This window comes from Ictalurus furcatus, chromosome 13 (genome assembly GCF_023375685.1).
Source record: "Ictalurus furcatus strain D&B chromosome 13, Billie_1.0, whole genome shotgun sequence".
NCBI lineage: Eukaryota > Metazoa > Chordata > Actinopteri > Siluriformes > Ictaluridae > Ictalurus > Ictalurus furcatus.
In genome coordinates, this window is record NC_071267.1 from 22,561,413 (window position 1) to 22,586,338 (window position 24,926).

Genomic DNA, 24,926 nt, shown 5'->3' on the forward strand with positions numbered 1-24,926 from the left:
GCGCACACAAACTACACCCACACACAAACTACACCCACACACAAACTACATGCACACACAAACAATACCTGCACACACAAACCATAACTGCACACGCACACACAAACACAAACAATACCTGCACACAAACTACATGCGCACACAAACCATAACTGCACACGTACACACAAACAAACAATACCTGCACACAAACTATGTGCACACACAAACTACACATACACACACAAACCATAACTGCACACGTACACACAAACTACATGCACATACAAACAATACCTGCACACAAACTACATGCACACACAAACCATAACTATACACGTTCACACAAACTACACATACACACACAAACCATAACTGCACACGAACACAAACTATACGCGCACACACACACACAACCACAACCCACAAGAATAACCACATGCAAGCACACATGTGCACACAAATACAGCCAAACACACATGTGCAAACACAACCACATGCTCACAAACAATATCAACTATTCACAGCCATACACACAAATAACCATTCAAACAAACTAAACACACACACACACACACACAGACACACCCCCCAATCTCACAGTCATTCCCATATGCACAAACAGATCCACATATTAACAATTATATTCACACTGTACAGAATAAAGCCGCAAAATTCATGTTGTGATCATAATCAGTTTCTGGCTTTAATACAATACAGGTGTTCACTTGATAAATCTCACACACACACACACACACACACACACACACACACACACACACACACACACACAGAGAGAGTTCCTGTGTTTCTGTTCAGCTTACACTTTGTATAGAAAGAATCAGCAAATGAAAAGGAAGTGTGCAGAGTTCTGGACTCGGAACAACGAAGCGTTGTGAGAAAATAGTTTCAAGACAGTAAATCTTCGCAGGTAAACGCGGAACTGAAGCAACCCATCCCCGCTTTTACTGAAATTCATTCCGTTTAGCTCAGCAGTGTACTTTTAGTGTACATGAGCAATTTTCCGTCATTTAAACATAGGAATGCCCTTTTACCTTTATACACACACACACACACACACACTCGCCCACACGGCAGAAACTTCAGTGTAGATATGTTTGTGGTTAACACCCCTGTGTATCTTTCCTCCTCTGCAATATTCAGGTACTTTTTCTACTTTCGTGTGACTCGGCACATTAAACCACTGCAGCTCACGGCACTGAAACGCCTCACCGTCACCGATAAACACTGAGATTATCTACCGCTGGGCTGCAGCTACAGTCACAACACCGGCAGTGTAGTGTCGTGTGTTAGAGAGGAGAGATCACCAAACAGTGCTGGACAGCGGATCCTCTTCCTTCTAACCGAAGCCAGTTCTTCCGAGGACGGCCGAGTGATACGACGACGCAATGTTAATCTCTGGATTAATTATATCAGAGCACGCCTCTCCAAGATTGTGGGGGTTTTTTTTGTTTTGTTTTGTGTATGCACACAAACATCATCAAGTATACACCTACACACAAACAACTACACACACACACGTACAACCACATAGATAAGGCACAAATAGCCACACGCACACACAAATAACCATTCAAACAAACTACACATATACACACACACACACAATGTTTTGCTGGCAGCTATCCAGTCTGTACACACGTGAATCGAAGAGGCCTCTGGCTGAACGCGCGTTGTCGTGATGGCGTCACGTGACGCGTCTCGGTACAAATCTGCTGTGATTTTTGGCACCTCTGAATGTCGCGGAGATCGTTTGATTTTACGTTCGCTTCTGCGACCGCAACGGCCCGGAAGGACTTTTATATCCTGATACGATATTTTGTCTTATCGTCCACCCCCAGGCTGTTTCTAGAAGGCTAAAGCGGATATCAAACCGGCTTTACGTACAAAATCTCAACACGACCAGAGCCGAGATGTAAACATATATTTATATGGCAGTAAATTACATACTCAAGGTGTCCACTAGTCATCTCTTTCCTTTTTCTTTGAGCAGGGTGCGTCACTACACATCAAGAGGAAGGCGTTGCCCAGAGCTAAAATTCACTTTAAATAAACTAGATTTAAAACGAATCTAAACATATCCTATACTTGTCTAAACTGGCTTTTGATACATATTTGTGGCATATATTCAATAATAGTTCACTCGATAAGACTTGTTTTAGATTTCCGTGGTACTGGTGTTTCTGTAAGAGGAGTATTTGATTTCAGACCTATCGCAAACTTCTCGTCATCATCAGACTTTTAAGCTATTAAAACAAAGATGTTCTAGCTTAAAAAATATATATATATATATATATATATATATATATATATATATATATATATATATATATATATATATATATATATATATATGCTTTTGAAAGGGATTTGACTTTTTACATCAAATTTTACATCAAAAGTGGGGTGCTGAGATACAATGTAACAGAGACAGACAGGAGGAAAGAGACAGACAGGAGGAAATACAGAGATGGAGCGACAGAAATAGAAAGAGAAAAATACATAGAAGCTGAGAAACATTGTGAGAGTGTATGTGTGAATATATATATTTATAGCCAGCAAGACAGACAGTAAGATTCATGATTGAACACTTGTGCTTTATTGTGACATGGCGAGAAAGTCTGTTTCATCTTTGTACTGATGGGTCAAAACACCTCTGTCACAATAAAACACAAGCACTGAAGAATGAACCGGTTTGAGGGTCCTGTCTAGACACCTCTGGTATTTCTTTCACAGAAACAGACTGCAGGACTCTCTAGGGTGCTACATGGAATGTAAGACGGTACAGAGATTTGCAGATTTAAAAAATAAATAAATAAAAATAAACAATTTTAAATGCCAACCGACGCTGAAGAAGCCACGCTTACTTCGTAGTCCGTCGGCAAACTGGCTAGATAGCTCACATTCATTTCTACATTCCAGTTAAAAATTCTTCCAGTAAAATTGTCTCCCTTTCCTCTTTTCTCATCTTCATTCCGATCATAGTTCTTGTGTAAACACTCGGACAAATGATTTAGGAATAAGTAAGTATGTATCCAGTTTGATAAACACGGCCCATCGTTGGATTAAGACGCTTCTGGATGTGCTGTTATAGGAAAACCATCATGGGGTAATGGCTGGACACGCCCCAGTACATTTCATTCCTTACTTGTTTTATTCGCTTTATTATTTAGACTTATTTGTTCGAGGGATGAATCAAAGTACAATGTATCGTTTGTTGTGTTTTATTTTGTCAGTCACTCATTTCGGTTGCTGGTACTCATGACCTCATTTGAGACTACCCACAGCTCACGACCACAGGAGAAGTTAGAGAAGCAGACCGACAGCTACACAGAGAGCATGCAAAAAAAATAAATAAAACTGAGCTCCTGCATACAAATACTTAAGTATCTTAATTCTTCATCTTCTTTGTACATTAACAATTTATGGCATTTGGCAGACGGCCTTATCCAGAGGGATATACCGAATGCATTCATCTCTTTTTTTTTTTTAATACAACTGAGGAGTTGAGGGTTAAGGGCCTTGCTCATGGGCCCAGCAGTGGCAACTTGGTGGTGCTGGGATCTCAACTACGATTATGATTATTGCTGCTATTATTGGTGGTACAGAGTGTAGCACTGCTGCCTCACAGGTCCTGCGTGCAATCCTGAGGTGGGCAGATTGGCAATGATAAATTGGTGTGTGTGTTGGTGCCCTGCGATGGACTGGTGTCTCAAGGTACATTCACGCATACAGCGACTCGCAGCGACCAAACGACCGGAGACCATTCATTTTCAATCAGAGCTGGCGACTTCCAGCGACCAGTGGTGACTAGATCTGGGTGTGTCCAGCGATACAGCAAAGTTGACAAAAGTTTAACTTTATGCGAATTTGGAGCGATCTGGTGCAGAGACTACCAATGAGAGTGAAGACAGAAGAGCGCACGCGATGGGTCATCAGTGATCCGCCATGCTGCCTGGGAGTCCGAATTGTTTCATGGACCCAGACAGTCTGGTGCTTTCGCTTGCAGATAGATGGCCACAATGGAATAGCGCACACACTGACTCTCCTTCAGTTAAAGCATATGATGCATAATATACACGCCGGTGAATTTTATATACAAACGAATGAATGAATATTTTTAATTGTAGTAGTAACTAATATCCTTTAACTCCTATATGGAGATGTGAATGAATATTTTTAGTAGTAGTAGTAATGATAATGAGTCTTTATTGATCACATATACATATGTACAGTGAAATTCTTTTCTTCGCATACCCCAGCATGTCAGGAAGTTGGGGTCAGAGCGCAGGGTCAGCCATGATACAACGCCCCTGGAGCAGAGAAGGTTAAGGGCCTTGCTCAAGGGCCCAACAGTGGTAGTAGTAACTAATATGCTTTAACTCTTCTATATGGAAGTAAATGAATATGTTTAGTAGTAGAAACTGATATGTTTTAACTCTTCTATATGGAAGTAAATGAAGATGTTTAGTAGTAGTGGTAGTAACTGATATGTTTTAACTCCTATATGGATGTAAAGGGGTTGTGGTGCTTATCAGGATCAGAGGGCAATAAGATGTTCAAACCGAGTCCTGAATTCCCGGATGTTTACAAAGCACCAGAACAAGCTGGGGGGAAAAAATTGCAATGGCTTTCCAGCACCGATAGCAGCCGGCCTTTCTCTCGTACACAAACATGTAGGAACAAGAACACATTCCCAGGCAGGACCGTGTGCAGGAACTACTTCCGGACACTGCTTCACAGATCCACACACATTTCCTCTCCAACAGCCTGATATCGGACTTGTTTTGTTTGGTTTTTCACAACACAAACACGAGGTGTAAACAAACCGCTACTGTAGCGGCTCTGAGTGCGGGTTACACGGCTACAAAATAATAACAAAACAAAAAAAAAGTTACAAAAAGTTACAAAACACGGCATAGGGGCAAAGCGGTGAAAAAAATCCGCGCTTGTTTGGTCAGTTTTGCTACAAAAGTATCAGCTGTAATCAGTGCTCCATCATTCCCGGTCAGGCCCCGCACACAGGAAACGCTAGGAACTAGGCGAGTCTCTGACAACTGAGAAAACTGTTCAACTCGGACTTTCCATTTATTCAAATCCCAACACAAACACACACGAGTTCCCAGTTATATCCAAGACTTATCACCGCCTTCCATAAGGCCTTGCTTATCCCAAAACTGCGCAGGAAAAGTGGAAAACCCGGGCGTGTGGAGAAGGAAAAAAAACCAAAGGGAGAGTAAATTCACCACTCCGGCTCAACTTATTTCTACACTACTCACCGACGCCGTACTTTTCCTTCTTGGTAGGAATCCAGCGCGACATTCTCACTCAAATTCACAAACTATCAGCTCGGAATGGTCTTCACCGGTCCAGGAACATGCACAGCTTTTCCTCCAGGACTTTTCTGTGGTGTTGTCTTCACTGTGAGTGTGCTGGGAAGCCGCATCTAGGCGCCATTTTCCATCGTTAACTGCCTGGTCCGCGAGGGGGTGCACACTCAGAGAGAGAGAGAGAGAGAGAGAGAGAGAGACAAAACTTTTGGTCACGTGGTCCCTGCTCTAACCACCCGAGGAAAGACCATAAATATCATTTGAATTTAATTTCGTTTGATTTATCAATAATGTTGTGCTTTCTTTATAAGGGGGGGGGAGGATTTAAAGATATAAATGAATCACTAGCTTCTATTTAAGACCTGTAGCAAGTGAGTCGGTTTCTTTAAAAGTGAATCATTTTAAAGAATCGATTCCAGACAAATCGATTAACTCTTTAGTCAATACTAGTAGTAGTATGACTAGTACTGGCAGTAGGCTATGTACAGTACTGTGCAAAAGCTTTAGGCACCCTTGGGTTTGTTTGTTTGTTTGTTTTTCAGTACAAACTTTGTTTTTACATTATCAAATCAGTACAAAAGCATTTTAGTTATGCAAACCGTTGTTTTCCGGCACAAAATGAAATGCTACAGAAACAAATGTTTGCATTTCAGTAAAGAAAGCAGCATATTAGGTAAAAGAACACTTTTCAGACAAAATAAAAGAAAGAAATAAAAAAAATAATAAAACACAGTCCCTCCAGGATTTCGCAGAAATGAACACAAAATCAAGAAAACTCTGCAATATATGGAGGAGCTTGCAATTTTTCAGAATTACCACAGATTTTCTGCAGGTTTGCGCCAAGACGCGTCATGTGGCGTCATCACAACGCTCGTTCAGTCAAAGCCCTCTTCGATTCACGTGCGTCGAACATGAGTACAGCTAACAGGTCTCATTTACCAACAAACATCAGTGCAAAAGGCCATGCAAAACAATTTCGCCAATTCAAGTCGTTTTCTGGACAGTAAAAAGCGTAAAAATCTCCGCAAGCCACATCGCATATTTTGAAGGGGAAAAAAACCGTGCCGCAGCAAAATCAAGCATCTTTGCTCGCAAAAGTCACAAAAAAACTCTGTGAAATTCTGTACGGACTGAAAACTTAATGAAGGCTGCTAGGTTTTGCTGCAAAAATGAGACGCGAGTGCATCAGTCAAACATGCTCAATAAAACGTACCAGCTTACAAAACTGCACACATTGTACATGAAACTACTCTTATTTTCTTTTCTTTTCTTTTTAAAGCTAAGGGCTGTCACACCAAATATTGACCAATATTTCATTGAGTTCTCTTTACTTCCCTTTATAGTATTTTTATTATTATTATTTATATATTTAATTGCAATTTTTTTGAAGGCTTCTTTGCTCTACGGCATTTCTTTGCATGTGCCTAAGACTTTTGCACAGTATTGTATGATGCATGTGTTTGTTTCTTTCTTCCTTCCTTCCTTTCTTTGAAAAATTAATCAAGGTAGCAATGGCTGGACACACTCAATCATGTTTTATTCCTTACTTATTTAATTATCATCTTCATTATCTAGTGTTATATCTTTGATAGTTAAATAAAAGGGCAATGTAAAGTTGTTGTGTGGGGTTTTTTTTTTCTTTCGTTCATTCAATCATTTCAGCTGCTGCTACTCATGACTTTAGTCACCACACTAATAAAGTACATACAGGGTCATGTCAGTATGGGAACATTTTATATATTGTATAGTGTTGTCATAGATTTTTCCAATATTGATATAATGATAATGTGTAAATAGATGTTATATTCATTTTTCTGTCCTCGATTTAACAAATATGAATTGATTGTCCAGACTTTTTACTTTTTAGTAGCTTTTTTGATTTTTACTCAAAACGATATATACATTATAAAGTCTGGCCAAAAGTGTGCGCACACTTGACTAATCAAACCCATATGTGCTTATTGAACATCCCATTCCAGATTTAGGCCCCCTTTTGCTATCATAATAAGCTCCACTCTTCTGGGAAGGCTTTCTACTAGATTTTGGAGCGTGGCTGTGGGGATTTGTGTTCATTCAGACACAAGAGACATATTAGTGAGATCAGGCACTGATGTTGTGTGAGGAGATCTGATTCCAGTTCATCCCGAAGGTGTTCAATGCAGTTGAGCTCAGCGCTCTGTGCAGGACACTCGAGTTCATCCACTCCAACCTTGGCAAACCATGTTTTCCTGGACCTCGCTTTGTGCACAGAGGCATTGTTATACATTGAGCCCAAGAGTTTTGTTTAAGACCTTCTTACATCCTACGTCGACGCCGCATTTCAAGCCTTCGACTGAAGTCTGTCAAAAGTTCATTCAATTTTTCACGTAGAAAATATATAACATTAAGATGTCTATTCGGTCTTCAAATCGGTCCACTATATTTTCTGGCAAGGCATCTGGGTGCTTTGGTTGTTTCCATCCTGTGTCTGAGTCCCAGCTGAGGTAAATCGTCGTTAAGATGAAATGTTCAAGTTGTAAATCGGGTGTGTTGCCTGCTCGCTTCTGTAAAGAGGTGTTTGATATGCTGGCTTCGGACGTGACAACAATTGTGAATAGGTCACTGGTAAACGAGGTAGTTTCAGTATATTTTAAACATGCAATTGTTAAAGAACCAATCTCGCAGTTGCCTTTTTTATCTAAACTGTTAGAGAAAACTGTCTATCATCAACTGCACTCTTAATCTTAATTCATTTAACCTTCTAGACAGTTATCAGTATGGCTTTAGACAAAGACATAGTACTGAATCTGCCCTTCTGAAGATGACAAACGACATTCTCCTCTCTCTTGATGTTGGATCTTGTGCCGTTTTGGTGCTATTAGACCTAAGTGCAGCATTCGATACCATCGAACCCAGACTTCTCTTAGATCGGTTACACATCTGGGTTGGCATTCAGGGTGTGGCTTTACAATGGTTTGCCTCCTATTTGAATGACAGGTGCTTTTAGGGAACTTTTCCTCTTCTTCAGCTTCTTTACAGTACGGGGTTCCTCAGGGGTCTGTTCTCTCTCCTCAGCTGTTTGCTCTCTATATGCTTCCTTTGAGCTCAATTTTTCAGAAATGTAATATTTCGTGTCATTGCTATGCCGATGATACCCAACTTTATATTCCTATAAACTCAGATAGTAATGGTGCTGTTACTGGTTTGTTGGACTGCTTTGAGGAAGTTTAACCCTGGATGGCGAGTAACTTTTTGCTTTAAGCAATGAATCTAAAAGTGAAGTGTCGATACTAGGCTCTCATAGATCCGCTTCAGCTGTTCAAGCTCAGTTACAGTAGGATCCCTATCGTTTAATGTGAGGTCTCGTAAAAAGAACCTCAGAGTCATGTTTGACACCTCTTTATTATTTGAAAAGCAAATCAGTGCTGTGCTTAGGGACAGCTTTTACCATCTCAGGGATATCACTAAATTGAAATCCTACTTGTCAAGGAAGGTCTTGGAAATTGTAATTCAGGCCCTTATCACATCAAGGCTTGACTACTGCAACGCACTTTATGTCGGTCTTCTGCAATCATCTCTTGGCTGGTTACAGCTGGTGCAAAATGCTGCAGCCAGATTTTTAACAGGGACCAAAAACACAGAGCACATCACACCAGTTCTTGCCTCTCTTCACTGGCAGCTGGTGAAATTTCATATAGATTTTAAGATTCTGTTGTTTGTCTATAAGGCCTTGGCTGGGCTTGCTCCCAAATATATCTCCGACCTCTTGTCTGCCTACTCACCACAGGGACAGTTGGGATCTCCTAATATTCTTCAGCTGGTTGTTCCCCACTCTAAATGTAAATTTAAGGGAGATCGAGCTTTTCTTTTGTGGCCCCTAGCCTGTGGAACAGTCTTCCGTTAAATATTAGATCTGCTCCTTCCTTGTCTAGTTTTAAATCAGCTCTAAAAATGCACATCTATTCTTTAGCATATAGTGGCTAGGGTCCTGAATTTTATCATTGACTGTTGTTTAGTGGAATTGTTGTTTAATTTGTTGAATCTATACAGCACTTTGTAACAACAATGTGTTGCCATTAAATGTGCTTGATAAATAAATTGAATTGAATTGGAACATATTTGGGCCCTTTTGGTGCAGCGGAGGGAAATCTTAATGCTACAGCATACAAAGACATTTTATACAATTGTGTGCTTCCGACTTTGTGGCAATAATTTGCAGAATATGCGTGTGATGGTCCAGTGTCCCCATAAATCTGACCACATAATGTATCCATATTAGAGATACACCGATACTAAATTTCTCAGCCGATACGATAACCGACTACTCGGAGTGATATCGGCCGATACAGATAAACGATACCGATAGTTCTGCCTTTTATACCTTCTTTTAAATTAATAATAATTAATTCCACAATTCTGAAAGAAATGCAGATAAAAACGTTATTCTCTCCATTTCAACAAGTTGTTCCACAGTAACTGGTCTCATAAACAGAAAACACATTACTCACATTAACATGAACACATGAACTCAATTCTGAAGATTACAGTAAGATTTCTCAACTTATTGAATGTTATTAATTCATATAAACATTGACTGAATTCTAAAAAAAACCTCCTGTTAGTCTCACATTCACTCTCCACAAACAAAAGCATTTCTACTTCATCAATGACATCAGACTGGTAATATATAATATCAACCTTTTTATATATTAACATTATTGGATATGAAATACACTACTCGACAAATATATTTTTCTGTTCAATATATACCTTTTTGTCAACTCATCTTCATTTAAACCTTTCAACGGTGTACTGCGGCTTTAATTCAGCGCAAGCAGCTCGAGTAGCGCGGCAAAAAAAAAAAAGACGACGCCGAAACTCCCGCTTCACTGCTGCAGCGTCCGGGGTAAAATTTGATCAGTGCAGAGATTACAGAGATTACAAACTGCAGTTTTGTCATCATTCCACACAAGAGACATCATCTTTACACACAGCACCAAATCCATGTGTTTTCCCGCCCTCTTTTGATTGACAGGATGTAATCGACCCTGATTATCGGATTTTTTTAAACCATCGGCCATAGCGTGAAAAATTGCTTTTATCGGACGATACAGATTATCGGACGATACATCGGTGCATCTCTAATCCATATGTGCATATCCTACACACAGAAGAAATGCATTTTACAATTCTGAAATAAAAGCATTTTTCCAAAATTCAGTTTAAAACTATATCATCATTATTCTGTACCAAGCTATGATTTACATTTTCCGTGAATTTAATTAGTAAGCTCAGCTCCCTCCACAATTTAACTCCTGGTTATACCAAGATAGCTTATTCATTCATTCATCTTCACTAATGGCTTTAACCTGGTCAGGGTCATGGTGGATCTGGAGCCAATCCTTGAAATGTTTGGCATGAGGTGGGAATACACCCTGGATGGGATGCCAGTCTATCGCACCTTGCACACACACATTCACGCACTCTTTCACACCTAGGAGCCATTTAGCCCAACCAATCCACCTACCTGCATGTTTGAAACCAGCGAATCTGGAGGAAATCCACACAAACATGTAAAACTCTATGCAGAGAGTAACCAGAGCTCAGGATCAAACCATTGTTTTGAGACTTCCCATTCACCACAACATTGTACCTGTACCAGATATTATTTCCTTATGATTACATGTAATCACTCGTCAGATTCGTTTATTAAAGTCTAGAGTGGTGCTTAGAATTTGAGGGTTAGGCATCTTGCTAACTGAAAAATGGTCAATTCCAGGATTTGAACTATCACCCTTCCAATCAGTAGGCCTGTGTTTTGTTTGGTCCAAAATGTAAAGCCTTGGCCAGACTGTACTATGTGCTCGCTATCATACCTGAGTCTTATCAAAGCTTTTGATTTGTGGCTGCGTTTTGGCGAAGTTGGATGAGTTCATTGCTGTCAGACAGAGGAAGTAATAAATGTGAGCCAGCATTGGGACATTACTTATTTGCTTTCAGGGCACCGACTATATTACTGCCAATTAAACTGTGAACTGTAGGTTACCAGCAGCACATTAACTGAAGATCTTTTTTTCAGTTTCATGATGAAATTGGGTGTATGCATTAATGCACGGCTTGTAACTATAGCCTACGCAGTATTCCTTCCTGCTATTTGAGGTGAATCAAACAGCAGCAAAAAAAAACAAAAAAAAACCTCACACAATCAAATCTCTTAAAGTGATAGCTGAAAGAATCGAATCAGCAGAAGGAGTCATAATGGACGTCACGCATCAAGAATGTCATGCTAAGCAGGAACTAGATAAACCTGGGTGTGACTCTGGCTTGATTAGAACTAGAAAAAGTCATGTGTAAGTCGCTTAGTTTAGCTTTAGAATTTGAAATTGTATTGAGAACAGGTCGATTTCAGAATACTACTCATGATAAGATAAAGCTTACCCAAAATAAAATATGCCATATTGCACATTGATGTGCATTCTCTTTTCCCGCTTATCAGCGTGTCATATTTGAGATAAGATGATCCCATGATACTGTCAAACGGAACAGGTTATATAGCCATCCGTCACTGTCTAGTCTGTTATATTTCTGTTTACCTGTCGTATTAAATTCCAGGAGCAGAGGGCTCGGGTTTGACAGGCCTCTTCCTTCTGTTCTGTTAGCAAACATTAATATTCAGCATTATCTGTGCAGCCTTGAGGGGATTCTGGCAAACAATTAATAACCATTACACCATAACATATCAAATTAGGAGGAGAGAAAGCGTTCACACACACACACACACACACACACACACACGAGCTAAAAGAGTCAAAGCACATTGTTGCTCTCTGAGAATATAGTGTGAATAAAATAGCAGGCTCCTTACTGGGTTTGGGATTTTATTGCGAGTAACAGATTAACATTTTTAATGCTTACTTTTTTCTTTATCTTACACACCTCTATTATTGCATTAGTGTGTCAGTAGAAAAGAGAATGAATTAAAAATTACATAAATAAAAGCACAGACAAATTTTTGTTAACTTTTCATAAATAATGGATCATATTATGTAAGAAACCATGTTTCTGATTAAAACATCATTGAGCCTGTCTGGAATTTGACCTGCAGATGTGGTTAGCACGTTTGCATCGCATCTCCAGGGGTTGGGGGTTCGATGGGCGGAGTTTGCATGTTCTTCCCATGCTTTGGGGGTTTTCTTCTCCAGTCCAAAGACATGCTTGTAGACTGACTGGCATCTCTAAATTGTCTGTAGTGTGTGATTGTGCCCAGTGATGGGTTGGCACCCTATACAGAGTGTCCCCCACCTTGTGCCCCAAGTCCCCTTGGATAGGCTCCAGGCTCCCCACATCCCTGAGTAGGATAAACGGTACGGAAAATGGATGAATGGATGGATGGATGATTTGATTACATTTCTATAGGTTGTTTTATTGTGTGCCCTGTGATGGGATTGCACCCCATCCAGGGTGTCCCCCTGCCTCATGCCCCAAGTCCCCGTGGATAGGCTCCAAGCTCCCTGCAACCCTGTTGCAGTACAGAAAATGGATGGATGGATAGATGTTTTATTGTCTTCCATTTAATATAGTGATTCATTTAATACCTAGAAACATTGACGGCATCATCTTTTAACAAAAATTCTCTACAAATTCCTAAGCCTTGCATGTGAATATTTTACTTTAAATACAAAGGAAACGACTGCTTTTACAAGACAAAGTTAAAATCGATCGACAAATTAGGCCAGATCTATGCTAGCCACGATTGCACACTATTGATCTATTTACTTTGGGTCTAATTGTGTTTCTATTTTTGCATTTCAAAGCCACATTCAATTCATGTGGAGCACTCATTTTTTGAGCCAAAGGATATAAGCTTTTAATGCACAATGCGGAAGAAAAGGCTTTTATTCATTCAACGTCAGTAATCCTGGCCAATTAGGAACATCAGAGAACCTAAAGGAAACCAGTGTGGGCACAGGGAGAACATGTGAAACTCTCAACAGACAGTAAACCAAGCTCAGGATCGAACCCTTGTACATTCAGCTGTAAAGCACCAAAACTACACCCGTGCACCAACGTGGCCTTCAATGATATGGGGATATTTTGTTCATAAATAAGAAGCATAGTAGAAAAATAATCTTGATTATCTACCTCTGTGAATTGTTTTATATACCCTTTCATAAGCCTCTGCAGAAAAAGAACATTCAGTCGAATACCCTAAAGGGCCATTCAGTATGTCCCTTTGGGAAAACCCTTTAATAACTGAACAACACTAGGTTTCCCAAGAGGAAACCCACACGGACATGGCAGAAGAGGAGAAATTGCAAACAGACAGTAAGTGGAGCTTATGGGGGTTTCCTCCAGGTACTCCAGTTTCCTCCCCCAGTCCAAAGACATGTCTTGTAGGCTGATTGGCATCTCTAAATTGTCCATAGTGTGTGAATGTGTTTGTGTGTGATTGTGCCCTGCGATGGGTTGGCACCCTGTCCAGGGTATCCCCCGCCTTGTGCCCCGAGTCCCCTGGGATATGTTCCAGGCTCCTGTCTAGGATACGCGGTCCAGAAAATGGATGGATATGGTCCTGCCATAAGTAATGGCCTTGACAAAAGAATAAACTTTTCTCGTCTATGTTACATACAATAACATGCAGAAAAATAGCACAATACACTTTTAAAAAAAAAAATGTTCCACATACAGGTTAGCACGTTCACCTCACACCTCCAGGGTTGGGGGTTCGATTCCCACCGTGGTGCGGGGGTTTCCTCCGGGTACTCTGGTTTCCTCCCCCAGTCCAAAGACATGCATGGTAGGCTGATTGGCATGTCCAAAGTGTCCGTAGTGTATGAATGGGTGAGTGAATGTGTATGTGATTGTGCCCTGCGATGGATTGGCACCCCATCCAGGGTGTACCCCGCCTTGTGCCCGATGCTTCCTGGGATGGGCTCCAGGTTTCCCCATGACCCTGAAAAGGATAAAGCGGTATAGAAGATGGATGGATTGATGGATGGGTTCCACATACAATCCTTTTAGAAAGAAGAGGAATGGGTCATATTAATAGATCAAATATATTCAGTGGAGTACTTCCACCATATGTAATATGACCTCTAGAGTGTTTGCAAACAAAACCAATGCTAACCTCACTGTACCCACACACTGTGTTTGTTTATATGCTGCACATGTGATGCTTTCCCGTATGATATTTTTGCACAGGCTTATGTTTAATACATTCATATGCTTCATGACTAATTATACAATTTTGTCAGGCTTTGTGCTTGCATGTTGTCCTGAATATGCAATATGTAGTGTATATTGCCCTTGTTATTGTAATGTTCTGTGTATTTTTGTAACCTTCTGCAGGCTCTGATGATGCACTTCTACACTGAAATCATCAAGTCCATCCTCACCTCTTCTATAACTCTATGGTTCAGGTCGTCCATTTACCAGGATCGAGCTTAATCAAAACAGAGGAAGTGATCATCAGTAACGTGCCAACTCTTCAGGAGAGCTACAACAGCAGGGTCAGGAAACATGCAGGCGATATTATAACTTTTACACGGCACACATCCTTCAACCCCTTATCTCCAGCAGAAGACTCCGAGCCAAAACAACCAGACTGACAAACAGCTTTTTTTCCCAAGAGCTGTAGCCATCATTAACCACGGCAAACACTTGGCACTTTAGCCTGAAAACCCAGCACTTCCTTTCCTATATCACAGAGGACATCAGTCTACACCATTATGCACTCATGTATAATCGAAACAATAATATGTCAATTTATATTGCACCAGGGCTGTGAGTTTCCTCCATGTTTCCTCTGGGTTCTCCAGTTTCCTTCTACCTCCCCAAAACATGCCATTAGGTGGACTGGTATGTGTGTGTGTGTGTGTGTGTGTGTGCGTGTGTAAGTTACATTTACATTACATTTATTCATTTAGCAGACGCTTTTATCCAAAGCGACTTACAAATGAGAAAATACAAGCAAAAGTGTATTTTTCCTGTGATTGATTGGCATCTCATCCCATCCAGCACTCAGTTTTCCTATAGCTCATCAATCCATTGTTATGAGAGTGTGGGAAATGTTTGCTCTGCTGGACCAACCTGTATCAGAAACTCTATCAGCAGAGGGCAATGTTAGTCTTGTTCCACTGCTAACCACCCATCTGCCTTACTTCCCTCTAGGCTGAACAGGAAGTGTGCTCGCCAGATATGCTGTTATGTTGTCAAGCTTTGGATAGTTTTATGAGTTTCTATTTCTAAACCGAGAACAAAGAGATAGCGATACACACAGACGCCTTTGTTAAAGTGACTAAACAGATGAACAACAACAATCACTTTACATACAGGCTGAAGAGAAGCAGACCATTAACTGTCTGGTTGCCGGTTTTAATCCTAAGGCATGACGTATTACATATTCCTTGCTAATAGCAGGATCCTAGATGTTACCAGTCCGTTGTTGGAAACCGTTAAAACGCTTCACTTCTACATGTGGCTGTACTCTACTCTGCTACCATGCATGGGTCTCCTAGAAAGATTGTAATATCAGTTGTGAAAATATCCGTAGTGAAATGGATCGATACGATGTCTGTGAGATGAATGGCATTGAAAATATTAACAAGCATTCCCCTTACCTCCCCTATACAACTGCATAGTGGGGGCTTCAAAACTTTTTATTCTCCATTAGTTGATTTTGAAGTGAAAAGGTGCAGAGCTAAGTAACTCTGTTCCAGCTGGGAATGGAGAGATATATTTCTGGACTGCAAAAAAAAAAAAAGTTTAAAAAAAAAAAGAAGCCTGAGATAAGAACTATAAGAACCCTATTAAAGTTGCTTGGTTTCTCAAAAGCATTGCAGCACAAAGGTCATTGTTAAATGAGATCACACATCTCTCTATTAAGATGATCTTAACTTTGCAGCGCTTTTGGGAGTCTGCATCCAGATCTGTTAAATTGCAATATTGCATATAACAGTTTTTATAAAGACGTCTTTGAAAGTGTATGATTATAATGGGTCTAGACACATTCGTTCCCTCATTTTCTCTTCACTTTGGTCACCTGTCAATTCTCACCCACCAGCCTGCACTCCCCCGTCATACGACGGCTACCAAGTGTGAAGGCCACCATGTGATTCCTCGGAGACATGTGAAGCCAATCACATCTCTTCAAACTGCTGCTCATGCTGCATCATGGGGCTGCATAACACACTCAGAGGTAACTGCTGTCAGCCCTCTTCCTCATACTGTACAAGAGCTTACAGATGCTTACGATTGGATAGTGTCGCTGTCATTGACAGTCTGAGAGAGAGAGAGAGAGTATCCCATCCCTTCCATTTAGAGAGCAAGACCAATTTTGTTTCCTTGGTTCCCAGCAATGGATTACTGTGGTAATGTAGACACACTTTTAAACATTACAAACTGCACCGTTAAGACTTCAGTTATGTTACTTCAGCAAAGCCTTACTCATTAAGTGAGTCCACAACGTAAAGCCCAATATAAATATACTCTCAAAGGTACAATTATGGTCCTCATGATCCGATAATCTCCACTTAATGGTATATAAAGGTACCTGTGTGTCCTCTAAATTAGATGAAATATATTCACCCTTAAGTGACATGCGTTTGCAAATAAAAAGCCTTTTCTACTGAGAGCATATTGTATATGGAGAAACAATCCAGTACCAGACCGGTGACCTTAACCCAAGGGCTATGAGTATTTTAGTGAGACTTCAGAAGCATGTGGGTAATGTTGATAGCAACAGAAACAAGCTGTTCCTCTCATATGCTACCCAATAGTTCCTTTCAGCTCAAATCCTCAGCAATCACATGACAAGGATAGAGCTTTCAGCCATGTCTTCTGACACACACATGAACAACACACACCTGACTACTGGGGATCTGATCTTTTTTTTTCTCAACATAATAGCCACTGACAGGACAAGACTGATCAGATGGATTACAGAAAAAACAAGAATTTTCTCTTTTAATTGACGGATACTGATGAATAATGTAAAAAAAAAAAAAAAAAAAATCAGGTTCATGAACTACCAGGGTAAGAAAAGGTCAGCTCTGAATTCAGATTGCCTTTAATCCACTGGTGTTCATAAATATACACTACTCCTCAGGATGAGTCACAAAAATGGTTTGTTTTGACCTTGTAGCCTGAAAAATCCATGTACTTTTCAAATATTGTATAGGCTCATTTTCTCTCTCTTCAGCTCTTTACATGTACTTTGGTATGCTCTCAACCTTTGCAGAAGAAAGAAAGAGGTTTTTCCAGTTCTATAATTTAGAGACGTTTGCTGTTTTATTAATAAGCGTGTGCGATGTAGCAATGACAATGCTGTAACTCAATGCATGGTTCCCCGATGTGTACACGTCTAGAAATGCAGTCTCCAAAAGTGAAGGCCATCCGTGAAAGAAACACAAAATAGCTTTCAAGATCAAAATATCTAAGCAAAAGAAGAAGAAGAAGAAGAAGAAGAAGAAGAAGAAGAAGCTGCTTTACACACACATACATTGTATTCTTACCGTGGAAGATATTGAGCTTTTCTGTAAGTCTTTTGTTCACTCAGAGCAACATGCACAGTCATATTCATGCTTGACTGGAGACAGCACCACCAGCAGCTCTTCCTCAGAGAGAAAGAGAGAGAGAGAAAGAGAGAGAGAGAGTCTAATAGCAATGTCTTTCCTAATATTTCCACTAAAGAAGCGTTGGAGCAGTTAGATGCTTCCTTTGCATCTAATAATGCCGCAGATTGATCGGTTCTCTCCGGGACTACCACACAATTAGGTAAACAAAACTCTATTCACAATACCAGCTGCTCTCACACTCACTCTCTGATTGCTCAGGTCTCGGGTGTGATAATAAGTACACCCTATTCCATGCCACTTTCTTTGATACATTTATTATAAGGTGTTTTCAAAAGGACAGCTCAGAATGTTTCGTGTAATTTCTTGTTTTTCTGCTCTGTCTCAATTTTTCCCCCAGGATTCCTCTTTCTCAGAGTTAATGTCGAAGGAGGTTTTTCAGGCTCACAGCCCAAATACTTTTTTCCTCCCAGGCGGTTACCGGGGCATCTGAACAGAATCGTCTTGTGTATTTTGTGTAAAGGAATCCCTCATGGATGTAAAATCTGAAAGCTGGAGACGACAACCTATGCCTCAGAATCGAGCTGGACAGGACGACACGTCTCACATAGCATGGAGGAGATCTGGAGATGAAAGTTTCTGGGATAGGTCTCCTCGTGCAGCTCGTCCACACAGCTGTATTGAAGGCAGGCTGAAGGACGAGTGGCTCCAAACACTTAACAATCAACAGACTTGTCCCATTCAACAGCAGCTGTCTCCTTACTATCAGAAGACCGACACACCTCGGAGTGTAAGCCCCAGTCTGGTGGCAAGCTCTCGGAGCAGTCTGGAGTCTCTATATTCTGGACTGGAGCGCAAAGAAAGGGTTCAAATTAAGACAGGACAGAGCACTCAGACAGCCAAGGTGTGCTGCCTTCCTCCAGTTCGGATTGGATGGCTGCCCTTACAGAGACACGTGGTGAAGAAGGAGACGCCAATTAATGCATCTCAACACGATGGCACCACCTGCAAGGTAAGAGCTAAAACCACAGGTTTAATGATGATTCATAAATGCTGTTACAAAACTTGTTCCAGCATGACAATGCTCCTGTGCACAAAGCAAGCTCCTTGAAGACACGGTTTGCCAAGTTTGATGTGGAAGAACTCAAGAGTCTTACACAGAGCCCTGACCTCATCCCCACTGAACAGCTTTGGGATGAACTGGACCACTAACTACACCAAAGACCTCCTCGCTTAACATCAGTGCCTGATCTCACTAATGTGTCTCTTGTGTCTGAATGAACACGAATCCCCACAGCCACGCTCCAAAACCTAGTGGAAAGCCTTCCCAGAATAGTGGAGGTTATTATAATAGCATATGGGGACTAATTCTGGGATGGGATGTTCAACAAGCACAAATGGGTGTGATGGTAAGGTGTCCACAAACTTTTGGCCAATTAAAGAAGAAATCATGCTATTAGTAAACAAAGAAAAAAATGTGCTTGTTTGTAATGCTGATATAATCCTGATATAATATTATATTATATACTTTATTATAATATTCATGCCCCTGTTTTGGATGGACACCCCGTTAGGGTGTACCCTGCTTTGTGTACCATGCTCCCTGGGATTGGCTCCAGGTTCCTCGTGACCCTGTAGGATACGTGGTATAGAATAAGTGGTATATGGATTGATGGATGGATGGATTTTTGCAATGAAAACATTGTTATGTTCAGTCCTAGTATTCAAGTGTCTGTTGGAGATAAAGTTTTCACTTCAATTTACTGTAAACATGCTTTGAAATGTTTGCAGCAGACGTGGGAGCTGTAACTCAAAATGCAACTTGTCCCTCCTACAGTTCTATTGTCTGTCAGTACCTTCTTCTTCTCCTGTCTCCCTCCGCTTATTTTTTTCTCTTTTATCTCTGCCATGTCTCCACAATATAACATAGCATCCTCTGTAATATATGAGGGAAACAGATACAGAAAAATCACTCTAACACTATACTCAGGTTTGATTCAGCACAGCCTGGAGACTTCTCTCATTCAGACAGAATGGGGAGGAAAGTGTAAATGGTTAGAGATTAAAAATAAATCAATCAATTTTAAATAAGAACGAATGAAAGCTTGAGCAAACTGAGAAAGCATATAAGGATAGAGTATATAGAGGTAATATATATATATATATATATATATATATATATATATATATATATATATATATATATATATATATATATGTAGAGGTATATAGAGATAATGGTAACAAAGTCATTAATATCTGGAAAACTTGCAAGCACAGCTATTTTCTAGGATAGAGGCGCTAACTCAGGACTAATGGACGTCCAGTCTGTACGGGTAGAAGAGTGTTAGCACACACCGACAATCCAACAACAAAGCAGTTGCATTTCAGGTGTGCTCAGGTTCTTCATTCATTCATCTTAGGAAACCATTTTATTCTGGTCAGGGTCACTACGGATCAGGAGTACATACCAGGAAAACTGGGTGTGAGATGGGAATACCCCAGTCCATCGCAGCGCATCATGCACACACACACACACACACACACACACACACACACACACAACAAGATTTGCAAATTAACTGACTCATACCCTGAAACACGGCTTGTTTTGCAAACATCCCATGTTACCATCATTCTTGTCCCCAGGAAAAATATCCCACAATAAAAATTATTCTGATAAATGAATTTTTCTTAACATTTGTTAAGAAGACTGTAAGGAAATTGGCCTGTCCTTGCTGTAATCTTTCAAATTTGATTTTAAATTGGGAGTGCACGCATTCAGAAAGAAATCAAGATTATGTCCCAAACTGCATAATGCATACTAAGTAGTATGCACAAATATTAATGACACCAGTGGTGTAGTGCAATATAGTCACAGTCTAAAGCAACTGTTAGCCAGTTAGCTCTCTCTGCTGCTCAAGGCCAGACCATTGTAAATGGTCTGCACCATGGCGTGAATGGAAGCGCGTTCCCTGACCCTGAATTCACACTGGATGCATTGTGTAAGCATTATATCAAGCATCATGTCAAGGCATATTAGACACATCTCAGCTGTGTTTTAATCTGTTTTGACTCTTGTTATTGAGTATATGAGTGAATTAAATTTTTGTTTTGAGCAAGGTATTAACTGTTTAATCTTGAATAATTAATGAAATAAGCCTAGGTCAAGCGTTACTTGAATCCCCCAACAACAACCAGGCCCACCTCTCAGCCGTCGAACTTTCCGATTTACTGATTACACTTGTTGCTCATTTGCTCCGTAAATGTCCCAATGTTTGTAACTCACATTGCTATGCAGGAAATCTTCTCCATATTTCACCATCGTGGGTGTGTAGCTACTTGTCAAGCTGTCATGACGAGGGTATTAATACGGCAGACTGGATAGCCTAAAAGCAGAAGAAGAAGGAGTCAGTGTTTACTCACCTTTTAAAATCTGTTCACCTAAAAATGTGACATGAGCCAGTGGGATAACACTTGAATAACTTCCTGAGTAACTAGTATTTGTGTGTTTATTTTGTTGCCCCATGTTGGTGGAATTATGGTATGGACAGAGTTGCTTGGAAAAGGGAAAGAGAATGAAGTCTTGACCAGTGAGATATGTCAGTTTGAACTCGCCTTAATGGGATAGCTCACCCAAAAAAGGACAATTCTGTCATCATTTACTCACCCTCATGTCGGTCCAAACCGGTATGCATTTCTTTCTTCTGTGGAACACAAAATAAGATATTTTGAAGAATGTTTGAAACCAAGCAGTTTTGGTGCCAATTGACTTCCATTGTATGGATAAAAAAACACTGAAACTTTTCTCAAAATATCGTCTTTTATGTTCCACAGACGAAGGTCAGTCATACAGTCTTGGAACAATATGAGATGAGTAAATGATGACGGAAGTTTCATTTTTTGTTGACTTATCCCTTTTAGTCTCTGTGTATCCCCGGGTTTAACAGATGCAGCCAGATTTCAAACTTGTCGCTTTTGCTTGATGTCTATAAAATAGTGTTAAATAACATAAAACAAGCACTTGGATTCAGATTTCATGCTAATGTGAATAATGTATTGTGCAGAGTTACAGTTACGTAGAGCCACAGCAACCAGCGGCATCATATCAGCTGACATAATATATACCATGGCTGTGTGTACGAATGAGGAGCTGTGGTAGCTCAGTGGTTAAGGTGTTGGACTACTGATTGGAAAGACATGTCGTCAAATGCCAGCACTGCCAAGCTGCCACTGCTGGGCCCTTGAGCAAGGCCCTTAACCCTCAACCACTCAGTTGTATAAAAATGAGATAGTTCTGGATAAAGGTGTCTGCCAAATGCTATAAATGTAAATGCACCGTTGGGTGAAAATGGATCTCAAACCTGAAACATTTTAAGGTACTTTTACATATGCAATGTTTAGCCGGTTTAATCAAACCCTGGTGCGTTGTCTCCCTTGGTGTGGTTCTTTTAGGCAGAGCAAACACATGCCATCACAGCAATTGCCCTACGATGGGAGCCAAAACAACCGAACCCAAAGTGTCAAGTCTGCTCTGATTCGGACTCGACAAACAGACTAATGGATGTGAAAGCGCCTTTAGCAATCGATAAGTGCGTAATCCTCAAACATCATGAACAATAAGAAAACTGTCATTATATTCAAGACAGTCCATCACTGCAGCACAAGCCTCTTTTGCAAAGATAATTTAATCCAGTGGTCGCCTGGCAACTTGTCAGCAGTTTATGATTACTGAGAAGAAAAAGGCCATGTGAAGAGGTGTTAATGTTTTTGCAGCTATTACTGACATGTCTGTGCTGAGAGGGGTGAGGCTACAGGAGAGAACCCAGCAGAGATATGTGGACGCTTATTAAAGTGGGATGTAAAATAGACACCTGAAATATGAACTTTGTGCATCGGACATACGTATGTGAGGACCATATATGAATAAAAAAATATATACAGATGTATCTTACATTTAAAAACAAACAAACATACAGTAAGTTTATAAACGCAAATGTAAACCATTTGTTTCTGTTAACACACCCATGCTGGATGATAAAAGTATAAAGAAAAAGTATAAAGTACAGTATGTACTGTTTTTATCACCTACTTGTTATTAACTGAGCTCGAAAGTCCCTTTTGGAATGGCATCATGTGTGCAAATCACTATGTCCGAAGAGCAAGTATTATATTTGCAGAAATCCATTTCTACCAGGTGAAGGCAAAATTATACCATTCACTAGATTTTACTCATGAAAAGGTTTTTGAAGATTATCACTCAGTATCTCAAAATTATCGACATGTTTTGAAATAATATTACTTCATATTACCGCAGCCGTTGGTTTCATATTAAATATTCGCTGCATGTTCACACCTCCAATGCCAGCAGCATTTAAAATGTTTATTCATACATACTTTATGAACAAAACATACACTTAAATGTCTTTTATAGATTTTAAAAATACTATTTTGACACATTTTTACAGCCTTTAATCTGCGTTATACTGAATTATTTGAAAGGGGCAAGTAGCCGTAGTTTGTCTCTTTAACACACTGCGGCTATATTATGCAAATAGCACACGCAACAACTCATTTACATATCGTGTTCGAGTCCTACTTTGCACGTGATGTAATTCATGAAATTATTCTTTGTAAATCACACACGTTGTGCGCGTGCAATTTAGCACATGCTAGGTGTAAAAAGTACACTTTCATGAATATTTCTTGACAATAGCTGCTGCTTTGTACAACATCCATGAGCACAGAGGGGGAAAAAAAACCCATCCAGAAAGACGTGTGATGTTGACATTTGACAAGAGAATTGCGCAAGGAAAAAAAAGCAACAGTTCAACAGAGACTTGTGTTTGAAGAATAAGGAGGAAAAACAACAGTCCAAAAACACTTGTCAATAACAGGTTCCATTCCCCAGCTAGAATCCATAAGCCATGCTCCACAGCGTGCACCTAATGCTATGAATGATGAAGTGATAGGAGTGTGTTTTCTTTCAGGTGAAGCTGAAGCCACCTATTACCCCTGTATTAAGCTGCAGTTATGGCAAAGCAAATGGATCAGAGCCAGGAGGTAGGTACTGCTACATGAAAGAGAAGGAAAAGTATACATCCCTGTAACATAAATGCAGATATAAAATACAAGTATTTACTTTGGATTTTCTAAATATTACATTATTCCATACTGTCACTCCATAAAAACTGCAGCCATTCAAATGTATATAAATCTAGGACCATAAAATTGAACATTGCAGTGAATATTGTTAAATATCATGATTATTTTAAGGTGTTACACCTTGAGATATACATAAGATAATTTCAATGTCATCCTGTTCCTCCTGTAAAAAACATAAGGTCTTTCCAAATTCTCCCCGTTAATTAGAGTCGGGAATCGTGACACCCCTTACCTTAGCTAATAAACTATTGACACTTTCCTAATAAAAGCCTTCCTATTTTAGTGCAAAGACGACTTAGTAGTTATCTATGCGAAACGGGTCACATTTTGGGTGCGAGGTCTTTTAAAGGTTTAATAACAACAGGGTTTGCATTAGTAACAACAATAATTCTCTGTCAGTCAGTCAAGCACAATTTATGGTATTTCAAAATAACAGAGGAAAATTACCACAACTATTATATATTACCAGATTATAGATAAAATCAACGTTTGAAAATGTGTAGTGTTATTGTGTCCTGTTTTGGGTATGTTACACTTGAAACAGCCGCAGCCTTATTCCCAAACTTCAAATTTCCCACTGGACCCCACATTCAGGCATGATGTGCATCACCCGAGAGTACTTCCGGATCCCCTGTGATAATCTTTTGACCCATATGCCATTATGTCTGGTGGTAATGTCAGTGAAAAGTTGAGAGTGTTGTACAACATTCCTTTTTTTCTGGAATTTTACCCTCATGTCACAGTTTGGCTGCAGTTTTCATGGAGTGACCATATATGCCCTGAAACCCTCCATGTTGTTCTGTATGTGCATCCCATCATAAAACCTAGCTACAAAAGTCAAAAACACAACTCCTCGGGGATAGACGGTGTTTTGTTTATT

The 24,926-nt window shown here is 40.0% G+C and overlaps 2 protein-coding genes across 3 annotated transcripts in view; one reads left to right on the forward strand and one right to left on the reverse strand.

Moving 5' to 3' along the window:
* The window catches only part of dock1 (dedicator of cytokinesis 1), a 293,597-nt gene extending 287,221 nt beyond the window's left edge, over positions 1–6,376 (reverse strand). Inside the window, exon 1 of one of the 2 annotated variants that reach the window (XM_053640698.1) lies at positions 5,280–6,376. In XM_053640698.1, the coding sequence (XP_053496673.1) occupies positions 5,280–5,322 (43 nt within the window). In that variant the 5' untranslated portion in view covers positions 5,323–6,376. The remainder of the gene's footprint in view (positions 1–5,279) is intronic. The other variant, XM_053640699.1, reaches the window with a different exon arrangement.
* An 11,913-nt stretch (positions 6,377–18,289) lies between these two features.
* Positions 18,290–24,926, forward strand: part of c13h10orf90 (chromosome 13 C10orf90 homolog) — a 13,538-nt gene continuing 6,901 nt past the window's right edge. The window contains exons 1-2 of the mRNA XM_053639179.1: positions 18,290–18,893; positions 23,872–23,944. Coding sequence (XP_053495154.1) covers positions 18,414–18,893; positions 23,872–23,944 — 553 coding nt within the window. The 5' untranslated portion in view covers positions 18,290–18,413. The remainder of the gene's footprint in view (positions 18,894–23,871; positions 23,945–24,926) is intronic.